General features: G+C 37.4%; 1 protein-coding gene across 1 annotated transcript in view; it reads right to left on the bottom strand.

The window, feature by feature from the left end:
• STX17 (syntaxin 17) overlaps nucleotides 1-25121 on the bottom strand; it is a 26538-nt gene extending 1417 nt beyond the window's left edge. The window contains exons 1-5 of the mRNA XM_009701679.1: nucleotides 24999-25121; nucleotides 17103-17168; nucleotides 7283-7502; nucleotides 1854-1972; nucleotides 1720-1770 (exon numbers count right to left, since the gene is read on the bottom strand). Coding sequence (XP_009699981.1) covers nucleotides 1720-1770; nucleotides 1854-1972; nucleotides 7283-7502; nucleotides 17103-17168; nucleotides 24999-25121 — 579 coding nt within the window. The remainder of the gene's footprint in view (nucleotides 1-1719; nucleotides 1771-1853; nucleotides 1973-7282; nucleotides 7503-17102; nucleotides 17169-24998) is intronic.
• Between the last annotated feature and the right edge of the window lie 1285 nt (nucleotides 25122-26406).

Raw genomic sequence — 26406 nt, 5'->3', positions numbered from 1 at the left:
TTTCACGTTCAAAAAAAAATTCTATAAAGAGCATTTGTAAGATCAGGACCAACTCCAACATACAAAGCTGCACCAAGAAATCTAAATAGAAGTCTTTAATTATGACATTATAAAATACTGACTTAACTTTACAAATAGAGTAGTGACAGTACTGAAAATATACTTGATGTTGCTCTGTATTTCACTGTTTGGTTTTTACAAAAATGTTCCATCCTTTCTCCAAATGCAGTCAGATTCCCCTGCAGTCTCTCTCAGAGAACACTGGAGCAGAAGATAAAGGGGTTTGTGGGTTGGTTTGTTCTTATTTTAATGTCAGCAGTACCCAGGCTGGTTTATGGCACAAAATCATGAGATGGCTAATGTTCAGCTTAAAATAAAAGGCATTCTGAACTTTTTTTCCTCTTTCTAATTCAGAAACTGTTGAATCCACCAGCTCTGGTATCTTCGTCTACTGTCCAATCCACACACTTTAGATGCTTGCTGTTGTATCTTAGGATGGTTACATGTAAAATCCAGAAAGTCTAGGGGCAGGAACTCCTCTTTTTTAGCTAAAGCTGCCACTGAATAAAAATTTTTGCAGTCCCTCTCCAGCCTAATGAATCTTAAGTCTTTTTTTTTTTATATATATATGTGAAGCAGCACATATTCAGCAGAAAGGATAAAAGCTAACTTATCTATCCCAACTAACCCAACAGTAAGGAGATTAAAGAACTCTCCTAGGAGATGAAAATTATGGATGTAAATTCCCTATGGCACAGGAAGAATGAAGCATTGGGAACTGAGCGTGGATGACGAAGACCTTTTGGCAGCTTTGTGAGAGCAGAGAAAGGGCACGATAAAGGCAAGGGAAACTTCAGATTTTTCTAGTACTGATTAAGCAAGAAAAAGTACCTGAGAAACTCCCACTCTGTGCAGTGAAGGCTATCGTCACCATTACGATTAGAAATTGTAAAAATGAATGGGGCCCGGGCAGACATCTGCAGTCAACACTGTAGAGCTTCTACTAAGGTCAGGCTTGTGGCCAAGGGCACTGGCTAGAACATCAGTAGTTGCTCTGGTGAGAAGAACTTAGGAGCAATTACCAGCACTAGTGCTGAAACAGAGGACTGTTGCCGCCTCAAAAAACTACCTTGACAGAGCCTGAATGGACAGGAGAGCCGCAAAGATACTTGTAGCAATGAGTCACAGATGTAGGGAAGGAAGAGCTGTTGGTTTTCTAACCAGATGGGGCAGCTGAGTAGTTAAATTCATGCTTTTGAACATTTTTCTTCTGTTGGCACTTCAAAATCAAAGAAAACCTTTCACCTTGCTGCTAGACAATTGGATGTAAACATTATATGCATCACCTATGACTTTGGAAAGTATCTAATGTACCGGGTTTGAAACTATGGGTGTATTTACCACAGGTCCCAAGTAGCAAAGACAGCACCTTCGTGCAGGCATCTCAGCTCGCTGTGGGGAAACTGCTCTGCCTCTACTGGCATTTTCCTGAAGTTCCTAACAGTGACTAGGATTTTGTAGTCTTGAATATTGGACTGAATAAATTCAGGTCATGTTATGCTGCTACCCTGTCATTTTGATCAAGTGATACTAGCTCAGTCTGAGTTCAGACTACAGGCAGAAGTATTGCTCATCTTTTTTCCCCCAACTAGGAGTTATGCATTCGCCCTCTTTTTGTACAAGACTCTATCTAGGATAGAATGCAGAATGAATACTTACGCTGACTAAGACAGAAAAATCAGTCACCAACTGGCTAAGCTGAATCAAGTCCTACAAATAAAAAACAAATGTTATTTTGTAATAGTTGCTAAAAAAAAGAACACCAACGTGGCAGTAAGGGAGTTCCAACATACCTCTTCTAAATTTTCCCAGGACTCAGCTGCATTTTCTTCCTGAGGTATTTTGGGAAGGCAGGAGTAGATCTGGATTAAACTTTGGGAGCCGTCCTTCACTTCCGTGTTATATAAAGTTTCTGGATAAGAAACATGATGTTTATAAATAAATGCATTGAATCAGAATGCAGGTGATGTGCAAAGTTTCTCACTCTTAATGTTTCTCGAGGAAGCCAAGCAGCAGCCCTGAGAATGATCATATAGGGAAAAGTCTTACTTGCAGCACTAGACAGTTTCTTGAAAGGAAGTTATTGCCAAAGAAATAGATTCATTTCTATCAGCACACCTTCACAATCAGTTCCGAGCATAATATTAAATTATACTCCTGAATTCAAAGTCAGTTAATTAATTTTGTATCAACCAAAATACGAAAACTGAGCTTAAGACAAAAACTTTTCATTTACATATGACACATAAAAACACTGCGCTTCCAAAACTGAACAGACAGTTATTCATTTTATGGTTGATTATTATGCTACTGGTTTGATTTTCAGCCATTTGGGACTGAAAGAGGCTGGAGGAAAAAGCTTTCAAAGTAAAACCCGTGAAAACCAAGTAACATGCTGCCCAGCATTCGGTGCTGGATCCAGGAGGGTAACGGTATTGTGAGGATGACAAGCATTTGCAGCTCAGCGGTGTAAAGGAGATATTCTTGAGTATCTTCCTTTCTAAATCACTGGACTGAATGCAGAAGACATTAGGACAAAGTACGGTGGAAAAAATGGGGAATGAGAGGCAGCTAGGTGGCACGGGGGAGAGCCGATACAACGAACAGACACACACAAAGAGCCCGGTCTTGAGCCACTATAGATGTAATGGACATATGCATAATTATGGACAAGTAATTAAAGTGGTAATAAAGAATAATAACAAACAAGCTTGGCTTGTCATAGCAAGGATTAAGGAATAGCTTGAGAGTATGAAAGGCAGACTGGAAAACGTATGTACGTCAACACAGTGCAAAGATCATGTTAATTTAGACAACTTCAGTTTCTGAAGGAAGACAGCTACTTCAGTAGGACACTGATGTTTCCTTCCTTAGGAGGGGAGTTTCTTTTTTAAGAGAAAGCTTAATTATAGGGAAGACTGGTTAGATATGTCTAACAATACTAAAATGTAAATATTGCATTAAAATCTTCTGTAGAAACAATGAATGTGCCATGGTACTATAATAATAATATACAACTGTTACTATGACAGATATGAACAATGGAAAACAAAACTAATCATATTCATAAAAAAATCAGTAATAATGCATGCTTATTCATGGAATTAATTTAAGATAAAATAAAACCAATACATTTGCATAACATTTGTCAATTTCTCAACATTTTTATCCCAGTATGTCAAAATACATTAAGGACCTAATCTTCCTACCCTCAGATCCACAGAAGTCTGCCATCAATGAAGACGATATTCAGCCGTAATTGCTAAGTAAGCAGAGTAACAATGATGGAGTAAGCGATTTGGGGTTTTATTTTGGGCTTGGTTTTCTTTCTAATTCTTTCTACCCCTTTTCCTTTAAGAATCCAGAGGTGGAAGGCACTTCACCTCTACAATCATCACCTGTTCTTCCAGAACATATTTTTGATTTGTAACATCAGATTAATTAATGTTACATACGCGGTTCTAAAATACTCCTTTTCCCTTTTCAACATAATTAATCATCTATCCAAATGTGTGTGTTTTTGAAGAAACCAATTCTGCTACATATTCTGACATTTAACATTGGGTTTGAGTATTTTATTCCATTTCAGTCCTTCACAATTCTATTGCAAAATCAAGTTTCTTCTGCCAAGAAAAGCCTACTATTCCCTGATCAGCCACATGCATGCTAAATTGCTTGCAATTAAAATATTCATAATTCAAAAGCAAAAAAAAAGCACACTAAGCAAAATTACCTCCTTACAAATTATGTTCCCTACTCTGGTCTGTCCTTAAGGATCTATGCTGACCTATTATAGGAAAGCACATCCTTCAAAGTACATAAACAATACTGAAGTTTTGCATGACACATGTTCAAGAGAACTTAAAATTATAAGTAGGTTTACACTGTTACCATTTTCTAATAACTAAAAATTGGTGGAAAAGATTCCTCAAGAAAATTCTTTACTCACTTCAAAAAAAGAAGGTAAAGAACAAGAAGGGTAAGAGAAGGTGAAGTCACATTTGGGCTGAAAGTATGAGTGAGAAATTTATATTCACTAGTTCATGTTTTATCAAGTCTAACCCATTTTAATAGAACTGAGAATGGAAGTGGCTCCACCAGTTCACTCACAGCACCTCCACAGAAATGCAATAATACAAAACACCTCTGCAGATTTCATAGAGCGGCTTCGCACCTCATTACACTGAAGATAAAAATCCAATGCTCTGGAAGATTCAATATGTTGCTTAAAAGATTTTAGTAATTTTAAGAGTGGAGTCTCACCTTTTGTTAATATTTGTTTAAAATGCAATTAAATTCCATTTCTATTGGACCTCAGCTGAGGATGGTGAAGGGGGGAAGGGACTACATCATATCACTGACATGCCTTCTAAATGGGCGATTTGAATTTGTAAACTCCTTCCTTCTCTACCAGATGGGAAGCAAGATGCTACAAAGAATGGGCATACTGAAGCTCCTTTGATTAAGATCAGCAGCCAAGATTTGCTTTCAGGACTGCAGCCTCTAAGCACAAAAGAAAAGGCAAGATATTGCATCTGTGTTAGCAATTCAACAGAGCTACTTTCACAGGCAGGCAAACGTGAAAAAAAATACCTGTTTAATTGTATGTAGTTGTCTGCCTGGCTGTATGTTTCACTTTAAATGGGGTGAATTATTTCCATATTCTTGAGCGGACTTGCAGGAGCGTGTCATTCCCGTAATATTTTTCTGTTCTTCTCATCCCAATCTTTCTGATCAATTTCTTGTCTTTCTGAAGCGCTGTTATGCTCAATGTCCTCCATACTTTAAAGGTATTTCAGATTAAAAAAGCAGTCCTGTTCTTTGAAATTAAACTCTAGTTCCCATTTACCACCTATGTAACTGTTGTTAGAAAAGCAATAAGCCAGAACAAGGCCTTTCCAATGAAATACCAGAATGTATTGAGGACCACTGCAGAAAGTTACCAAAAGAAGAGATATTTTAAATTTAGTTCTGATGATTGTAACAGAGAAGAGCTCACAAAGAGCCTGAAAGTAATGGCTAATATGGGTGAAGCGGATCACTGAATACCAGAGTTCACTCTTCTACAACTCGGAGTAAAAGACTGAAGACAATGCGCTCCCCCCAAAAGAGATATCAACAAATTCGGCACACTCATTAATAGAAAGTATAGGGAAGAAGTTCCTAAAGGAGAAGGGACTGCAGAAGAGCTGGCAGACACTAATAAAACAGGCTATACTGAAGATGACGGCAAATTGTCCTGATGCAGAGGAAAATGTTTATGGCTTCAGTAAGAGCTCTTCAATGCCCTGGATATCAAGAATTTGACACACAGTTAAGGTGAGTATAAGGAGTAATATAAGCATGAGAAGTTAGTATCAACAAGGCTAGGACACAAATAAATTGCAACTACCAAGGGGCATAAATGGTAGCAAGAAAGTTTCTATGAATGCTTTTGAAGTTAGAGGAAGACAAAGGAAGTGTAAATGCATTGCCAGGTAAAGAAAGAAAATGACAGATGACCCAAAGAAAGATTAAGTCAGTCTTTATACAAACAGGTAGCTGTAATCAGGTATTTGATGCAATTAATTAAAACAAGAAAGAAAAAAGGGATAGGCTGAAACATAAAGAGAACAGGTTAAAAATATTTAGATGAGCTAGATCTATTCAACTCGAAGGTCTGACAAAATTCACTCTCGAGTATTTAAGAAACAGCCTCTGAAAGTTCAAGCATATTTCTGAGAACTTGAATAAGGGGGTTCCGGAGGACTGCAAGAGAACAGATTCAGTTATTCTCTTCCTTTTTTGGAAAGGAAGGAGAATGCAGCAAATAGCCAGACTTTGAAACCCACAAAGATATTAGGACAAACTACTGAACAATCAACAAGATGTTGAAGGTGTTGAAAAAGTGAAGATTCATATTTCAGAAGCCAATTCTGTCTTTTTTATTGGCCCAGTAAGAAGATGATAGAAATTTTTCACCATAAGGGTGGTGAGGCAGTGGCACAGGTTGCCCAGAGACGTTGTGGATGCCCCATCCCTGGAAGTGTTCAAGGCCAGGTTGGATGGGGCTTTGAGCAACCTGGTCTGGTGGAAGGTGTCCCTGCCCACTGCAGGGGGGTTTGACTATATGATCTTAAAAGGTCCCTTCCAACCCAATCCCTTCTGTGGTTCTATATTTGATACATCTTGACATTCATAAGGCTTGCTGATACTACTGCACATAACATTCTTGAAAGCAAGCCCAGTCTTCAAATCTCCTTTTCTTTTCTCTCTGTTCAACCATTAGACTCGCTAGCTTGTTAATCACACTTCAGAGAGTTCTTGTAGTTCTTTATGTAGCAACAAGAAGGGTCATGAAATCAAATTTGATGGCAGGTTCTTCTACAATGCCATTGACTGAGAATACTCTTTCAATTTTAAGGCACATGAAAATTTCAAACAATTTTAAACAATACTGCCCCTGCAGCAATCCAACTAATTACTGTTATGTGGAAGGATTTAATCCTGATGTAACCAACTTTCTCCCAGATCGTTAGCAGAGAACACTAGCCGGTACCAGGGCATAATAAGGGCTTCCCCTGAAGACTGAATGGTAGAACAAGGAATGAAAGACATTTTGTACAGAAAGGAGGGAAAAACAGCAAACATGTCTGACTTGTAACATGTTATAGTGTGTTTTCAAAATCTTTTCTTTAAATATACTGTTTTCTGCTTTCTTGTCAGTTACCAAGTTAAAATGCTACCAGAAGAGACGTTCTCCTTTACACAGAGGCTTGCCCCTCTTTTCCACGTATTTCAGCAGTGGCATATTATTCTGTCCGTCACATAAAAATTGTCATCTTCTTGATGTTGCAAGCACCAATTCAATGAAAATGGCCTAAATGGTTATTCACACATGATTAAATGATTTGTAGGGAGAAAAAAAGAAGTCAAGCTACCGTGAAACATGAATGTAAGTATTCTGCTTCCTATGAACAGTCTTCTATTTCAGGATCCACGGCTACGGGATCTTTCTCATGGCAGGCCACAGCTATTTAATTTCTTAAGATACTTAGAGCATACTTCACTTACCAAAACTCAGTCACAGGTCATAAGAAAAGTGTGATGTAGGGAAAGAAATCCACTTCTTGATTAACAATTATTATTTAACTGAAATCTCATTTGTTTACTTCATTTAGAGAAATTGCAGACTAGATACAAGAATATAGATATAACAGATACAGAAATTAAATTCTACTACCTCCTCCTACAGTTGCAGATCTGGTTAAAGAGGCATCCTCCTGTCCTTCAAGTTGTCTTTTAAGTTCTTCTGCAGATTCAGAATGGAGCTGCAGGAAGTCTTTTATGGCAAATGAAGCTTCCTCTTTAACGGGATTTATCATTCTCTGCAGGACCGGGATGTCTTCCTGTCGGACTCGCAAACAGAGTTTCTCCATCTCTCTCATATTGGCACGGAGTTGCTGTAACAGTTTTAAGAGTTATTTTATAGCTTACTACGTAAGAGCACCAGACACCTTCAGTGGTTGGGAAGCAACTATCATCTTGATTATCTTTAAATAATCATAAAAAGTGCCATTTTCTAAGTTTTAATAAACTAAGACCAAAAAACTCCTCGAAAGTCGCAGGTTTCAAGCAATCACTATATTCCAGGTCACCTCTCCTCTACATCCGTTTTCTTTTCCAGACTGCATTGTTCGACTGCAGCTGGTTCACCTGTTAAAGATGCCCCCAGTTGCTGTAAAAGCCAGTGCCTCTGATAACCCAGTGAATCCTCCCCATGAACCCATCCTGGGTGTCTCAGACTTTCTTATTTTGTGACCCAGTGCTAGTCCCCGATCTTTTTATAATGCTCTTGCAGAAAAGTCACCCCATAAAAATTACAGTGCTCTGCAGAGAAGGGGCTTGTCCTCACTTAGGGTAGCTCAACCTAAAGATGACCCCTTCTGAGAAAATGTCCCCACCACCTACTCTTCCTAAGGTGGATGACAGTCCTGTCATCCCAACAACAGCGATACTGAGTGAGACAGTCACCTCAACCAGAGCTCCACACTGTCCATAGCAGAAGGCATCTGTACTTCCAAGCACTTTTTACTCGCAGATGCCACTACATCATAACCAGTTTGCCAAGTCTGTTGCATTTTTAGTATTTGCTTGTGCGTTCACTCACAGAATCACAGAATGGTTGGGGTTGGAAGGGACCTTTGGAGATCATCTGGTCCACCCGCCTGCCAAAGCAGGGTCACCTACAGCAAGTTGCACAGGATCGCGTCCAGGCGGGTTTTGAATATCTCCAGAGAAGGAAACTCCACAACCTCTCTGGGCAGCCTGTGCCAGTGCTCTGCCACCCTCAAAGTACAGAAGTTCTTCCTCATGTTCAGGTGGAACTTCCTGAGTTTCGGTTTGTGCCCGTTGCCCCTTAACCTGTGGCTGGGCACCACTGAAAAGTCTGGCCCCATCCTCTTGACATCCACCCTTAAGGTATTTATAAGCATTGATAAGATGCCCTTTCAGTCTTCTCTTCTCCAGGCTGAACAGACCAAGCTTTCTCAACCTTTCCTCATAAGGGAGATGCTCCAACCCCCTCATCATCTTTGTTGCCCTCCGCTGGACTCTCCCCAGTAGTTCCTTGTCTTTTTTGAACTGGGGAACACTCAGTTCTCTATCTATAAAAAAAATAAATGGGGGTGGCAGCTCCCAACACAGCAGTCCCTAAACAATGCAGTGAGGCATCACCAGGACATACTGCTGAGTCTTTTTGGACGTGGCCTACTTCCCATAAGGGAAACTAAGTGATCTGCCCCAGGAGAATAAGAACCAAAGATCAAGGAAGAGACAGTACCTATTATCTTCTCTGGCAAACTAGTTTATCCATAGTATCAGCCAACCGCTAAACAAGGGAGAAATATTTTTGAAGCCATCCCCATCAATATTTTGATTTTCTTGCTGTCAATTTTATACTTTATCCACTGCTCCAAGTAAAGAAGTCAGTTTTTTTATTCTGGGTTTCAACTGCAGTTTTTAACTAATTTATTAACTATGCAATTACTGAAGTTATTTCGGTGTCTGTGATCAATTGAGGCCTTTGCCTAAAGTTGCAACAAGTTAAAATAATATCAAAATAAAGTAAGTGATTGCTTCTCAAAATTTGCGCTTTTTTGCAGTAAGCAACTGCGGTGATTATAGCACTTCAGGATATAATCATTCGCAACCCCCAACTACCCCAAAACTATTTATATTCTTTTTTCAGAAGAAGGACAAATATATTTGTCTGACTGAAACATCAAATATAATAAAACACAGAAATATTTCTTTAGTTACAAGAGTTTTGAGAACATATAAACTATTCACAACTAGCAAGAAGAGTCTGTCTGCAGGCATCTCCGGTGAGATAAATTTCTGTCTACAGCAAAAAGAGGAGTTTTTTTATTGTCTAGGCTTTTAAAGCCTAAAAATGCACACAACTTTTCTTTTTCTACAAATGAAAATAAGAAATTTATAGTTTAAATTATACCACTATTGTTTTAGGACAGAGTTTTTATCTAATTATAAAAAAAAATTACTGTAATACAAATAATACTCATTGCATTACATTATAAAGTGCTATAATAAATTATGTTATTTACTGCACTATTCACCAATTTTGAATATTCTTCTCACAGTAGAAAAAGAGAATGAATTAACACCAGTGAGTAGTTAGAAAAAGAGAGGTTTTCTTCAGTAATACAACCAGGTACAGGTAATGCCTTAGAAAGGCAATATGGCTTACCTGGAAAAGCAGGAACTAGATGGAACTTATTTTATTTACATACACTAGTAGAATTAATTTTTTTTTAACGTGTATGAAAAAAATAGTAGAAATATAATTAGAGAAGAAGGAAATTAATTCAACAACAAATCGAAGTAACACTGCACGAGCCATATTAGGCAACCAAAGAAAGAACTATTGATTCATAAAAATGATTTGTCAAATTATTAAGAGTATATTCTGTTGTATGCTTAAATTAAGAGTACTACTAGCCAATTTAGGCTGCATTATTTAAGACTCACCCCAGGTAAAAAACACTGATTAACAATAAAAAAATGGAAACACAAAAAATAACTTTATAAGATATTGAGCTGGATTAGACACACGGTACCCAATAGTTTTCCTGATACATTTATCATCTTAATCTGCCTTGCTCTTCCTGTTGTCTTCCTCTCACGGCCTGCCCATAGGTACTGAAAAAGGGAGAATGTCATCACTGTCATAGTCTACCAGGTACCAAAATTCTTGGTTTATAAAATCTTGGAATTTCATTTAAAAGACACAACATCTAATTATCTATTTTGTGAGAATTATATGCAGGGGACTGAGTGAAGTTGATCCTGCTGTTTTGTTTCAGGAAACAAAATTATTATCATCCTGTCTTTGGCCACAATGGAGACACAAAATGACATGCCAAACAAAAACATGTTGTGAAACAGTGACAATAGTGAGTTTGGGATGAGCTAATAATGCTTCCAAAGCAGTTTCTTTTAAAAAAAAAAAAAAGACAAATTTCTGAGTTGAAATTGAGTTAAAACATAGCTTTGCTAGGGATTTGTACCACTGCAGCTGCAGCTCGGGCAAATTACCAGTATAGCCAATGCACGAGTATTAAGAAGACGGTTACTGTGCAGTGACCAACACAACCACCAACTTGCTGCTGGAGTTTTCAAAAATCCTGAACAGAAGCTTCAAGAGATATGAACTACTCACCCTAAGGAATGGCTAAATCAGATCCTCACTTTCACTGTTCATTATTACCTTGCTGATCAAAATGAAGTATTTGTGAGAAAGAAGATGGAGGAATCAGATGATGATATTTGCCTATTTGGTGAAAGTCAATTTTAGTACCTCTGCCTTTGTGGTTTTAGAGAGAGGACTCTTGTTCCATTTACCGTCAATTAAACAGAAGCTAAACAGATTCAGCCTAGCAAGAAAGCTAAGCCCCGCTGCGAGGAAATGCGTCTTAGGAGCTCACCAGGGTGTAACATAATAAATGTTATGGGTATGCAAATGCCTGTGACTTCTTTTCATAATCATGTTAATGGGACAGAGTTTCGTTTCTGGGTAGAGCATAAAAGTATATCACCCTCTTCCCAACTGTTTCCACTTTGAAAACCAAGCTTACTTAGCACAGAAGATAATACAAAATTCTGTTTCCATTTATAGGAACTCCTGAGTTTCAAACTCACCAAATTCAGCCCGAAAGACACTGAATTTTTTTTTATAATATTTGCAATTTTGGTCTGTCAACTTTCAAAACCAAATAACAGTCTTTGTTTCAAATGGCTTTCTCACAAAAAACTGTAAGAAAATAAAGGTGGTGAAAACCTTGGGAAGTCATCCCTTCAAAGCATGATCTGCTGTCCCTATTTTCTTTCTGACAGTTTTTGATCTAATCTGGTCTTAAAAGGTCTTCCATACAAAAAGCTACAACCTCCTTGATATTATACTGCAAGAATTCATTATCCTAATTGCTATAGCATTTTCCTCATGTCTAACAGAAGTCTCTCTTGCCTCAGTTTAAACCAGATATTTCTAATCCTTTCTGTTCAAAACAGAGAAAGACAAGCCCTGTCCTCTTTGCAACCGCGTTTTCCACGTTTGCAAACAGACAGCACGCCACTGTCAGGCGCTCTTTGGGCAAAATAACTAATTTGTCAGTTTTTTTCCAAATAAGCCTCATTTTCTCAATTTCTGACCAGTTTCATTGCTCTCCCTGAATACTCCCTAATCAGTCCATAGCTTCCTTAAAAGCATGGTGCCCAAACTGGACTAACTATTCTACCTGGGGTCCTACTACTGCTGACCAAAGAGATTGTACGAGAGTCCGCACTGACTGCTCTCCTGTTTATACATCCCACCGCGTTATCTGGCTTTTTTGTATCACTACCACACAGTTGGTTCACTTTTACTCTGTGTCCCTCAAGTCCTCTTCTGCAGAAGTGCTGCCCCAAAAGCTTCCCATACAGCCAACGATTCTCCTTGTCCTCATCCAAAAAGATACTGATTTTTGAGGTCTTTTCTCAACATCAGTACAAATTCTAATTCCGTTCTCTCCACCAGAATCCCTTAGTCTCTCCCAGCTTTATGCTGTTTGCATATTTTTACTATATAATGAAATTAATGTTACACATCTATTATACAGTGCTTTCATCCCTAGGTCTCAACGGACTTTACTGGAGTATGGTTCACTGTTCTTGAATAGATGCAGAACCGAGGTAGGGACACAAAGTCTGAGCCCAATTTTTCTAAAGCGTCCACAAATTTGGAGGTAAGTCTGAGAGATCCCCCAAGGTGGTGGATTCACTGTTTTATGTGAATAAATATAATGGATTGTTTTCAGAAAGGTAAATGTTTTTCACAAGCACTGTATCTATTGACTCTATCAACACATCCAAGAAAGAAACAGAGAAGCCATACATAACGAAGTTGTACTGCTTTTCCATTCTTTTCAAAATCTTTACAAACACATTCAATAAAAAAATAAAGAATAAATTATAAATTTCTATCAGAAAGTAAAATACAAAAGGAGACAAATGAGCCAAAGGAGGAATTCCTTTAAACTTTTTTTTTTTTAAATCGCCGTTGCAATGATTGTAGACATCTGTCCATTAAGCTTACCATATTAATCAGCCCACAGTTTAAAATAAGTAAGAGAAGGAAATTTATTATAAGTATTCATTTTTTTTGAATTAACTTTAAAATCACAAAGGATCTTCCCATATTCCGCTCCTCCTAAGTGGTTTATGAATGGGACTTCCTCTACAGAGACGTATGAGAAAAATGATAGACTCCCTAAAGAATTCAGAAGTCTTAACAGCAATTTTTAGCAAACCAATAAACCTTCTTCATACAAAAGAGTAAAAATACTTCACTTTTTTCAGTATTTGTTTTTCAGAGCAGTAATTTTTCTTCACTAATAGTGACAGCTGAATTTTCAAAGTAATGTAACTTGATGAAAAACAGATGCAATGTTTCCATAGGCTTACTGTAGGCCACCTTAAAATACCATCATCACTTCACACCCAAATACATAACACTCGTGAACATCACCACCAACGCTATACCAGCAACACCCGTCTCTTGTGTGCAACCAATTTCATTACAATTGAGAAAAAGTAACGGATGACAACAAAGAAGGATTTTTTTTCAACTGCAGGCAAATGCACACAGCGACCCGGCGTACCGTGCCACGGCAGAAAGCCTGGGCTGCACTGGCACAGCATGCTATTTAGGACGTGTAACACCACAAGGAAAAGATGTAGTCACAGAGAGTGTAAGGGCACCTCAGTGCTTCAGTGCTGACCTAACATGAGGCCCTCAGGCATCAGGATAAACACCAGGTGTGCATGGCTCCACCTTGTACAAGTGTCAAAGGGCTGAGATGGGACCAAAACCCTTGAAAAGGTAGCAGGGACTTGAGCTGTAGGATTATTTCCATGTAACATCTGATATGTCTACCAGTTATGGAAATATCTGAAGTTCTATCTAAGGCCCCCAGTAATAGCTACCTGAAAATTGCAGTGTAGGTATCCACTTCAGCCATGCGTCCCTGGCAAAACTGATGTTCCCAGAGTGCTCAAAAACTCCAGCCCTTCACTTACTCTATTCCCACCAGTCCATGCTGCTCCTAATGCTACCAGCTAACTGAATCATGGGGTCATGCCATTATCACACTCAATCTCTGCCACCATCATTCTCTTTCTCTTCTTCTTGGTATTATCATTAAACGTAACATCATATACATTTTCCAATACTTTAAACTTTAAACTCTTTATGCTGAAATAGTACATGGATGACAAAGGATCTGTCATGTCCAACAAATCAGTCCCTTTTCCTCTTCATCTCCTGTCTTCCGTGCGATCATCACCGTCAACTCTCCCTCCATTCTGCCTGTTGCTATTTTAAATTAAGAAGTAAATAGCCCCTCCAAACAAACCCACCACCTTAAACTCTCTCAAACATAAATATGATTTTTAAGAAAGTATTGCAGTAGCTTAGCTGTGCCAATGCAATGTTGCCTTCAATTACCTTCTCTAGACTCAGTTCAAAGTAATGTAATAAAGGATGTATGTTACAAATTTCTTGGCATAGGTCAAAGAAACTCTGAGTTTAATGATATATTTACCCTACAGATGGCCACAGGCTGCAATAGTGAGCTGATTTTACATCACCCTTCACTGATACCATAAAAAAATCTCCTGCAGCAATAAACTCATCTACTCTGCTGCTCATGCTCTCCCAGTATATTTGCATAGTATTCCAGGAAGATAATTTGAAGACTTCATAATTTTAAAGATGGTACAGAAGACATGAGCCATACAACTAAGCTCTGAAGATCTGTGCAAAAGAGAGCTGACTGAAAACCATCTTTTTCACTTGTAAACCATTTTGAGGTGAAATGGAAATCATACAAGTGAAAAAGAAAAAAAAAAATTAACATTTTTCAAGTAGCTTTCCAGGTTAGAGCAACACAGTGGAGAGACTACATCTGCCTAGGTGTGTTTTGCAGAACAGAGTCTCCTTTTGTGGGCTGAATATAGACCAAAGCCGGATCATTCATCCACAGCATTTTCCCTTTTTTTGTTTAATGCGTTATATCCTTTCTAGTAACTGCAGCATTTTTCTTCCTCTCACTATGAATATGATCATGGCAGTCCTTGGGTATTAAAACAAAATACTGCCATTTCATTGAGATTAGCTTAAATCTTGCAATAATTAACTAATTGTATAGTACAGTCAGCATGTATGTGGGCAAAGCCTTGCAAAACTGCATATTTATTCAGGTGCTAACATTTTAAGATGTCCACGGACTGTCCCTAAAAATTAAAATCTACAGGAGCACATTCATGAAAACTAATACACGGTATACAAGAGCTATGTTCTCAGCATTTTTGAAAGGGTATCATCATGCCCTATGCAAAGATTTTCTTGGTTTTTTCACTTTCCTTTTTAGAAATTCTTAATGTGGCAGCGAGTCACTAGAAAGAAGAGGTATACATTTATGCTCATCTATACTTCTATTATAATTTTGACCATCATCAAAAGTACAACAGAAGTAATTATTCTGGGTAAACTGAAAATTCAGAAAAATGGCTAATTATGTGCACATGGATTAAATGTAGAGTGGCTGTGCATATATTTGTCTAAAACCTGTGGCAGATGCCTTGGGTCAATATTGACTTAGGGATTCCTAATGTATTTTTACAACATCTAATTTTGAGAGCAAAGTGTGTGCTGCAGAGAACATTTGGTATCACAATAATTAATCTGATTTCTTCACAAACAAACAGATCACAAGTCCATTGGTAAACATTTAAACAGCTTACAGCAAACACATTCTACATGTCATATAATTTATTATCAAGTACTCCAGACTCCTAACTGTTTAATTAAAACAAAGAGCTAGTCTACTCTTCTTGCATGGACCCAGATACTTATTCTGCTCTCTGGGTATCAGAATGTGAACTACTTTAATGCATAAATTGTATCCAGATTTAAAAGCAATAAGCATTAAATAAAACATACGAAAATTTATTTTGGCTGAAAGTGAAAATGGGAGGCTTTAGGTTCAAGACAAATATAAATGTTTCTAGAGACAAATATGAGGTTTTATTACTAAAGCACTTAATGTATTTAAAAATATCATCTTCAACATGATTATTTTTTTCTAATTATTGATAGATTTTGTCTTGCTAAATGAATCATACCGATAATAAAGAGTTCCAGGAGAAGCCTTTCCTACCCCTTAGATGCGAAAATAGATTAGAGCACAGACATAAGCAAACACATGCTTACTACGCTACACCTGTTAGAATGCCATTGTTTTAACAGGACTTCCACCTTTGGAAAACTCTTTTGATATTAAGAATAAACTTATATTCATATTTCAAAAATTTGTGGTGAAAAATCAAAATAAACATTCAAACCTCCAAATAACAGAAAAATCAAGTGGATTTCATATATAACTTCTTATTACCTACACCAAAAAAGTTCATTAACACCTTCCATTCCTCAAAAAAAGATAAATAATTCCAGCTCTGCCTACTGTCTAATACTGTTGTTCAATTGGGATTAAGTTCTTCTTTCTGACTTTTTTTTTTTTTTCCTTTCTAGTCTGGTCTAATTTCCCACAGGACTCAGTAAGGCATTGCAACAAACACGGGAATTTACAGTATTAGAATTATGAAATACAGTGGTTTAGGACTGTGCTACCCCTGCTGGCAAAGCCTGCTTGTCTAGATGCAGCGTGGGTCACAAAAGGTTTGTTCTAGTAAGAAAGTCATGTCCCTCCTCTGAACAACACCTATGAAACCAACACAAGATGCCTCTTCTGCTGCCAAAGACACATCTGTCCCCACAATTTTGCCAGTGCAGCATGTTATAAGCACTAGCTGCTACATCTGCATCAGCAAACTTTGCAGTGCGGATTTGGGTTTTGTGTTTTTCTGTGATAATCTTCTCTGGCCGTGTGCTATTTAGCAGTTTGAAGGCTGATGTCTGGCATTAGCTTTTGCATCATTTTCATGAAGGCATGCATTTTTTTAGAAACCGACGTGACTATCCCTGTGTGCTGAGTTATGGGTGACTATGCATGAAGTCACGGAGATGATGCCATGCTGACAAATGTGTCTGGTACTTCCTCCTTTGATGATACTATGCATCTAACAAGAGATTTGCACACCAAACCAGTAGTCCCGATGCTCTGTGTTTGCTCTGAAACCATACTTTAAAATTAACATTATCCCTTATTGCAATCCCTGTCTTCTAATTTAGTACCATAAGAGGATAGTTTGCAAAAGACCAGAGTCTCCAAACTTCTGTTTGCTCAACAATCTTGAAATATTTCTGACAGCATTTGCCTCATAGGACGCAATTAGGAAATCCCTACCTTTTACATGAAGTAAAGCAATACCATCTACTCGTCAAATCCACCTGTCAAATATACGTCTCTGTGAAGATCCATCCCTGAGGTAACTAGTACTATGTACGTAATTTACTTCCATTGTTACAGTCATTTTAATATCCTTACCTGAACTGTTCGTCCTGCGTTAATGTGCTCTTCGTGCAATCTGTCCCAGAGCCTGCATCTCTGATACTAAAATAAAGGAAAAATACTCCATATAATTGCTATTTTTACCAACTGGCTATGCAGAAAAAAGTAACATTCAGTAAATAATCACTTTAATTTTCCAAAGTTGACAGTAAAGAAGCTGAGTTATAGCCATTTCCATTGCAAAATTAGAGGTGTAAATGGCAATGTATTTTGTGAATAATTTTGTAGAATGTGTTTTACTGAATTGCAGATAACCAGGGTTTCAGCATCAGTTTTTAACAACAAAGACATAGTGCAGCATCCTGATACTGCGCTGGCATAAATCACTTGGTGATCAGTAAAACAAAGAGCAGAAGGAGGAAAAAGGAATGGAATAGGGGATAAGCAGTACTGGTCATATAGGACAACAAGGTATCGGATATTATTTACAAAGAAAATTGCATTCATTACACAACACTACTGTCTACATTTACATTTACCATTTCTATAGAGTTATAATCACAGTTATGAGAACCATCAGGGCAGATTTGGCACCTGCATGAGGCTCCGCTAACTTCAGTGGGAAACTATCCATACGGCACTTTCACGGGACAGAGACCAGGGTAATTATTTCATTAGCAGACAGCAAGTTTTGCAAAAGAACTGCGTATCATCACATATAAACCTTTTCATCATTAAAATAAATCAATCCTTGCTATTGGCATTTGACCAATAATAGAGAAACATTATCTAGAAAAAAAGTAGCAAAATAATAGAAGTAGAAGCTGTGATTCCTGGAATATGTGCTGAAACCACCAAAGAATGCAGTTACAATACTAGACAATATTAGAACATTCTTTTTAATTGTTTAAATAACAAGACAAAATATTTACCACGATTTGTGAGGTATTTTTATATAAAGTTTAATTCCTCGATTTCTTAATATGCTTTGTTACCAATAAAAAACTTTATCTACAGCCTATATCTTTCCTTAATTCTCTTTACAATTTTAAAGGCCACAGCAGTTAAGGATCACAAGTAACTCAGCTTCCTAAAATACAATGAGAAATCTGAGGTTACTTCTTACTTTGTTTTCACGTTAGGATTTTGTAGTGCTATGGAAAACAAAAGGTTTAGTGTTCAATTAAGTCATATTAAAGTGATTTTTCTAGGAAACTAGCAACTTCTGCATAAATTATTATGCCATTAAAATTACTGCCATTGTTCCTTAAAATAAAATGAGGAAAAAAATCTCTATCAACAGTAGATCTTCTGATTCAGTCATCCTGGAAACAGTACTGAAATAGGAATTTCTGAGGGTAGAACAGAAGGGGTTTGGGGAAAAATTGCCTTTTCCAGTTCAACTGACTGTAATATATTGTCCACATAACAAATAGTAAAAAATCCTGATTTCCAGTTAAGAACAACAAGAAGAATTCCTCAGGAAACCTTTACTGGTCTTTATATAGAAATGTCCAGCACATTTATCTGCTTTATATATTTAGAAGTTTTATTACTTTGCTTCAAAATTCCTAGCATGCTAGTGATGACCTCACAGAATCCAATGACTTAATACACCTGAAGCAATGACATTCATGTGGTCAGAGAATTCCTCCTTGTTGACTTCTCTTTGTCATCCAATGCAAAGTAGGCTGTACTCCTGGGCAATGTTTGCTCTGGGGGACTGAAGGATAGCAAACCTTGAGAAGAGATGGTATTGACATCACGTGTCACTAACAAATACATGTAAAACTAAGGGAGGTTCATGAAGTAAAAACATCACTCTGAGGGTGGTGAGGCACTGGGAACAGGTTGCCCAGAGAAGCTGTGGCTGCCCCATCCCTGGAAGTGTTCAAGGCCAGGCTGGATGGGGCTTTGAGTAACCTGGTCTGGTGGGAGGTGTCTCTGTCCATGGCAGGGGGGTTGGAACTAGATGATCTTTAAGGTCCCTTCCAACTCAAACCACTCTGTGGTTCCATGAGTCTCTGCTATTTAATCATAATCGTGCTATAGCCAAATAGTTTGTATTCCGCGTCAGAGATACAAAAAGTAAGGTTACTCTCAGTCACTCAATCTCTTTTCCTCTTTGACCCACTCTCTTTCGAGAGCTCTCTTTAGAATGAAACCGACATGCTTATCCTTTGGATCTCTTCCATTTCTCCTTGAAAGTATCCAGTGGACATGGAGAGAACGAAAACCTTTTCATAACATCTTCTCCATTATTTTTTGTTGCAGGTAGTAGCCACAAACATTTCTAAAAGCTCTACAATAAATGTCTCATACAAATGTATACACCTTGATGAAGACTGCAATAAGACTCATATATCTTAATTTCTCATTTTGTGTCACCTTTACCTGTCTTCCCACCACAAGAATGGTCCCCAGCCAAAGGTAAAAAAATGTTTCGCACAACACCCTTTAACTTTGGCACAGTGACAGGAAATGAAATTAAAACTGAAAGCAACAGAGAAAAGGATGCCATCTCTTACAGCACTTTTTTTTTTAAGGATTGTTGTATATCATCAACAAAGTTTAGGGCAGCATGCCAAAATCTCCACCTTCCTGTGGTGCCATGACGATTGCTTTCATCTAACAGAAGCAAACAGAAAGTTGTAACTCTTTTGGATAAGCATGCATTTTATTCCCTTTTTTGGGCTGAAAGGCCATCCAACCCACGGAACGCGCTTTGGAAAACAAGAACTCTTTGGGGAAAACATAGAAAGAAAAAACCAACAAGTATGCAGAACTGATTTCTTAAGGATGTACTTTTTAAGTCTTCAGAAACTGTCATATGGAAAGTTGGACTCTCAAACAGTTGAGAAGCAATGACGATGGATTTATGGTAGCCACTTCCTCTGAAAAGGTGTACTCAAGGTCAAATTTCATTATATATTGATTTTATAGTTTCTTCAAACAGTGATTTAGTAGATTAATTGTTTGGACTATCTCTGGAACCTAAGGTTTAAATCAATATTCATGAAATGAGGTTAGAGATATTGGCTTCATCATAAGTAAATAATGTTGCTGCTCTAAGCAATTTGACATAATTAGTGATTTTTGCTTAAAAGTAGCCTGTAAAATAAACAGGATCAGATTCTACAAAATTATCCTTTTACCTCTGGGGATGTTTGGTTTACATGGCTGAAAGTTAATTTTACAAAAACTATTTTGGAGAAAACCATTTAAACTGCTGATGCTGACAGCTCATAAAAGTACTGTAACACATTCATTATGGCTAAAATGCATGTCAAAGATATAAAATGCAAAGTATCACAGAAGTATTTAAACCAAACTATTGCTAGCGTTCTGAGAATCTAAAACTAGCTAGTGACAGATTTCAAATTCCTATTTGCCATATTTTTATTCTCACCTTCTCATAAATCTATCAATAGAGTAAACTTTGGAATATTTATAGCTCTTACACCCAGAAAAGTATTTACAAAAAAAAAAAAAAAAAACCAAAAAGAAACTTTCAAATTTTAAGAACTTTCCACTGAGTGTGGAATTTTTAAAGAATCTGGCATTTAGGGCCTATTTTTATACTCAGATGTATTACTTCTCATAAATGTTTGTGTCATTTTTTTTCAATACACATAAGCTCTGAGGTCTTCAATACTGCTCAATACCTTCTGGTACAGTTACCAATTGTTTATTTAAAGGTTTTATCCACAGTTACTTGTTTCTAATAATTCTATTAATTACTAATTCAATGATCAAATCTGCCAGGATTTATACTGCCTAGAGATGCAGAAATTTTTCATAGTATTCTGAAATCAGAAAGACAAATCTATATTAAACATTGCTACCTTGCTTTCATAGAAGTGTTGCTCTAGAGGAGCAACTCTAGAGGAAGTGCTGTCAACACCTTAATTTTAAGAACTATGTTTACAATTATTTCAGGATTTTTCTGATATATAAATTTTATTACATTGACTGAACAGAACATTCACACCGACACCATTAACAACCTGAAAATCTCAAGAAATGTCCAAACCACATACTTTTAGATTGCATCAGATTTTTACATTCAAAATATAAAATTCAACTACTCAATGAAACATCTTGGTATTTCAATGTGGCCACTGAATGCCATTACAGAAACACCGCAGTCTGTACTGCCTACAATTAAACTCTGGCTAAGCATGAGTTTCTCTGACAATGCTTTGAAGAAAGTGGTAGATCAGAACTAACCTAAAGACTCATTTTATCCTGAGTGCTAATATTTTCTGCATTTTCTTTGAGACACAGAAAACTCTTCTTGGAACCATCTCCCCTTCCGTCTGCGAAATGGGAATGCTTGATGCAAATGAGTTGCTGGGCCAATAAAGACTTCAGTTGACCAACATATGGCTGAATTAAGTGGAACATATTTCACTCCTTCCCTGACACCATGGTAACACTATCTGGCTAGATACAGCGTAATTATTCTTTGTCTAAATACATAAAAGATTTTCAGCAGGATCAACCAGTAACTGGCTATTCCTCCTTTCTGATCAGGTTTTGCAAAACAAAGCAATTCCCAAGATCCTCTCTCACACTAGTAAGTACTACACAGGGTAATAACCGATCATGTCTCTGTTTCTCATTGCAGCACCCAGTGCCTTTTGAAGCTTCTTGATAGGGTGTTTATATATCCTAAATGAGGGAGGTTTTACATATATGGACAATACTTGGCAAAGAATCTATTTATCTGTACAAAGTAATACTCTTCCAAGAAAAAAAATCAAGCAGTGAAAGTTATGCCCATTCCCTCCACCATCTCTCCCTAATTACCACCTTTCACACATCAAAAGCTTATCTTTACCTTCAAAGTGCAACAAAACCATTTGTGTACTGCTAATGTCCCCTGCTAACCACATCCCATTCTGTACTGGCAGGTCAGCTCCCCCCTCCCATCAACAGACTACTTGTTCCTAGTGACTACTCGTTTGCTCCTCTCAGGCAAGGCTGTAGCTTTCATGTCACCCTTCTGTGGGTATTTATTAACTGCATCTCTACGTTTCTGGATGCCTTCCTCAAGACTCTGAAGAATGGTACGCCTCATTGCTCCATGCTCGTTGACGCTGCTCTTGTTAACTGGAGTGCTGCCTTGAAGTTATCATTTTTAACGTCATTTTAACATACGCCAACTATGAACCAAAAACTCTACCTCTCTGCAACCAAGAAATCCCTCTTGGTGGATTACGGCAAATCTATGTTGCTTCCATGAGCAGTTGTGCATCTTCTGGTTAGAGAAAGAAGGCAACAACCCAGCTACCAAGCCTGTTTCTATTTGAATGAAATAGCTTGCATGGAAAAGCTATTATTACGATGCTGTCCTCTAGGCACCTCTGAATCTGGTCCTATTCTGCATTATTCTTCACTAGTTGCCCTTAGCTAGCTCTGTGGCCGCTGCTAGGTACGGGCCATGCACATGGAGAGATGTACGCACTGATCCCTGGAGGCTGTAACACCTCTCTAGGGCAATTTAACAGTCGAGGCTCTTTGCTCCCCCATCATCTCGCCCAAGAGCAAGCTAATACTGACTCCTCTGTACGCTGGCTACGTTAACTCAATTAACTGTTCCTTGTGGGAAAAGCTAGAGAACAGAAAGCTGCTCCTGGCTGCTACAGAATGGGGCTGCTGCAAACTGGCCAATTCCAAGGCAAAAAAAAAGCTGAATCAGCTGGCATCTAGGTAATGTAATGAATTGTACAAATATGGAATAATATAGCGTAAACAACATGCTGTGACTGAAAAAACAGGTCATCTCATTCAGAAGTTATTGCTTCAGGCAAATATTATACTAATACACTTTTCAGTTCATATCCTTATTGTATCCTTATTACACCCTTACCAGGAAAGAATCAAATGATTATCTCCCATCATTAGTCCCAGCAGGCCCAGGTCTTCCTCTGCCCCAGTTTTTCTCTTGTCCCAACATCAGGCACCATTTCTGCACTTTCACCTCCCATCTGAGGTACTTCTTCACAAGTTCCCCCGAATCAACTCTTTATCCTGTATTTACATGAGCCAGGAAGAGTTTCCTCTTGCACACAAGTAAGAGAAAGTAAGAGGATGAGACAGTAGAAATACAGAAAAATCATCTCCCTGTTTTCATTCTCAGGTTCAGGACCAATCAAATTAGCAACTCCAGGAATAAGTTTTGCTAATTTCTAAGCACAGGAGCATGCCTTAGTGTTGGGTAAATCTTTACAAATCTTCAGCTGGTGAAGTTCAACCAGTACCTACCAAGTACCTGCAAACCACTTTTTTTTCAGAATCATACCTATTGGCCAAAAAACCAGCAGATTCTTAGAGGCACAGCAAAATGTACAGTCCAGACAAAGACCACTCCACAAAAATATCTTAAGTGTTCCAACACGTCACTGCTTTGAAAGAAATTATCACTAAGCTATCAATCAATTACTATCACTTAAGCATTTCTTATTAAAAGAAATGACTATCACTTGAAGAATACATTATTTTCTGACTATGTTCCCAGAAACAAATACATGGATTTATTTTCCCTCCTCCCCCATCCTCAAACTACTTGAGGCAGAAACTTGGCATGGAAAAATTTATCCAAAAGGTTATCCACTTGGTAAAGTCATAGTAAAGTTATGGTAAAAGTTGTGAACAAATGACAAAAGCAAAATGCAAAACAGTTTCAACAACACATTATACGCACTCTTCAAACCATACCTTTCAGGAAATCAAAATCATGTTCACTTATTTTCTTCCAATTTCCTCATTCCTTCCCAAGGTGTTAAAAAATGTAGATGGTTGTCCTACATCATCCAGACTTACATATACACTTGATTTTATACATTGTGAATAAACCTAGTCAAATTGATACGAATTTTTCAGAAATGTGCAGAAATGCACAGAACTACAAACACTCACGGTCTCTGATTTTTCTGGGGTGGTAAGTACAATCTTTTCTAAACAAATGTGTCTTATATGGTCATTTCAAAACTTCCATCGCAATGTTGATATTATGACTGTAAGTGTGTTTCCAAGTCACTCACTCTCTTCCTTTTTTTACTGGTGTCACCTGTTTCAGTAAATTTCTTACCACCTTCCTCAACAAACCAATTTCTCTGTTTCCACAGGCTATAGCTATACTAATAAACAGAAACTGAAAATATCTGAAGTCTGAAATCTGGTCATCTGTGCTGTTAAATTGTTAAAACTGTCCCTGGCCATGCCAAACAGTTCTCTCACATAAAGAGTTCCTGAGAACAGCTAAGGAGTTATAAACACAGAACAGAAGCTGTTCCCCATTAGCAATGTGGATGCAGCCACTCTGTTTTGCAGAATATGAGGATTTAATAACATGGACATAGGCCACTTCATGCCAGACAACTGTCCTGGGCATGTTTATTTTACCAATACAGGCATTGCCACAGTGTATGCAAGAATTTAACTTAGAAGCATATTCGGTTTCACTGTCAAGTGTGAGCTAATGTCAAGAAGCAGCATATAAACATGCTACAATTTAGATACAATTATTTTTCTATTTACTTAGATAATTCAATCTCTCTTATTTCTCCCAACTCAGTTTAAAAATATATAGAGAAAAAGATAGATATAAACAGTAAGTTATTCAGAATAGTTGGCAGCAAACCACTGCGACTTAAAAATAAAGAATATTAGGCTGCTTTCCTTACAATAACCTTTTAACACATAACAGTAATGTTTCTCACTCTGTAGACTGACTAGTTACTACAAATGTAAAGGCCTTTGTACACACTGAATTACCAGACAACACAGAACTTTCATTTTTAGCTAAATTTGAATTAAAGCTAAAGATTTCATAATCAACTTTTCAATGAAATCTCTATATAATCTTCCAGCGTGACTGCTTCTATGCTGTAAAAGGAACTACAGTAGTAAAAAGTGAACACTAACCTTTTCAATGTTTATTTGGTGTTTTCTTAACCTTTCCAAATCAGTTGGAATTGCCACTTTAATGAATTTCTGAATGGCAGGTTCAATTCGACGGAGTTTAACTTTTTCATCATCTTCAGACATCCTAAAAGCAGCTTTCAAGTCAACACTTGTCCAGTATACCTTCACCAAGGTAGGAACCCCTAAAAACCAAAGAATTACAGGCTTACAAAAATGCAGTAATTTAGGACCATTTTTTTAAAGAAGGCAAACTAAGGTAAGTTGGTCTTTCCAATAATCACATCTATTCCAAAACCACATTTGAGTAGTATTAACTACTTAAAATCCGTGTACTGTATTTGCATTTAAATGTATTATTTCCATTTATTTGCAGGCTTTGGGGATCATTTTTCATAGATAAAACTTAACACTAACAAAAAAATAGCTAAATAATTAAGGCAGATGCAAACATGCTTTGCAGCGTAATGAGAGATGGAAGCCTTTGAGAAAACCTTCCGATTAGATGCTTGGCTTGATCAGAGTTCAGGTTTTGCTAATTTACATTCTGAATCATCTTAAAAACTGTAACATGTCCTGAAAAGACACAAAAACAAAATTAATTTTGGAAGTCCAATTCCTAGAAAGATTAAGAGCTCCTGAATGAAGATTTTAAACTCCAAATTGAATTTGTCCCCTACTGAAAATTACTAAGGCATCACCTAACAAGGGGTTTAAACAAGTTGGTGAAATATTTGCAGGACCTGTAGGTACATAAGCAGCCTGAATTCTCTTCCTTGCACATGCAAAAAACATAACTATGGAGTTTCACTTCTCTAAAAGAAAGATATATAGAACTGTATATAATAGCATTTATCTACAAAGCATATAAGTAAAATAAAGGAACTCCATTACCCTGAATGCACACAAGAGGAAAGATAAAATTATTGTGAGATAATTTTGTAGTTTTAATACTGTATAAACAGATTATTTAAATGAGATTTTCTTTCTGTACACTCCTTTTTTAACAGAAACAAGAAGCTGAATTGCAGACACATATGAGAAAGTTTTGTCACAAGGGTCAGTAAAAAGACATGTGCTAACGTCATTATATGAAATTACCTGTACTACGACAGCAACTGCATGAGAAGCCTTTCCCTTATTTTCCTCTTCCAGTAACCAAACTAATTTAAAATAATTAAACTAGCATAATCCTCCTGGTATAGCTGAGGCACAGCAGAATGTAACAGGTTAAAAAAAAATTTCTGTTTTTCACATAGCCACACATATTATTAACAGTGAAATTAGACATTTTTCTCACATCTAACTATGGTGTAAAAGTGCAGAAGGAGAGCGTTGAGGTTTTTCTGAGACCTGTGACTCCTGTAGGCAGGGAGAACTTGAAGGCAGACACCAGTTGATGGCACTGGGT

The sequence above is a fragment of the Cariama cristata genome, unplaced genomic scaffold (assembly GCF_000690535.1).
Source record: "Cariama cristata isolate BGI_N322 unplaced genomic scaffold, ASM69053v1 scaffold19896, whole genome shotgun sequence".
In the NCBI taxonomy this organism is placed as follows: Eukaryota; Metazoa; Chordata; class Aves; order Cariamiformes; family Cariamidae; genus Cariama; species Cariama cristata.
The sequence above is the reverse complement of the archived record's forward strand: the minus strand, read 5'-3'. Positions and strand labels throughout refer to the sequence as shown.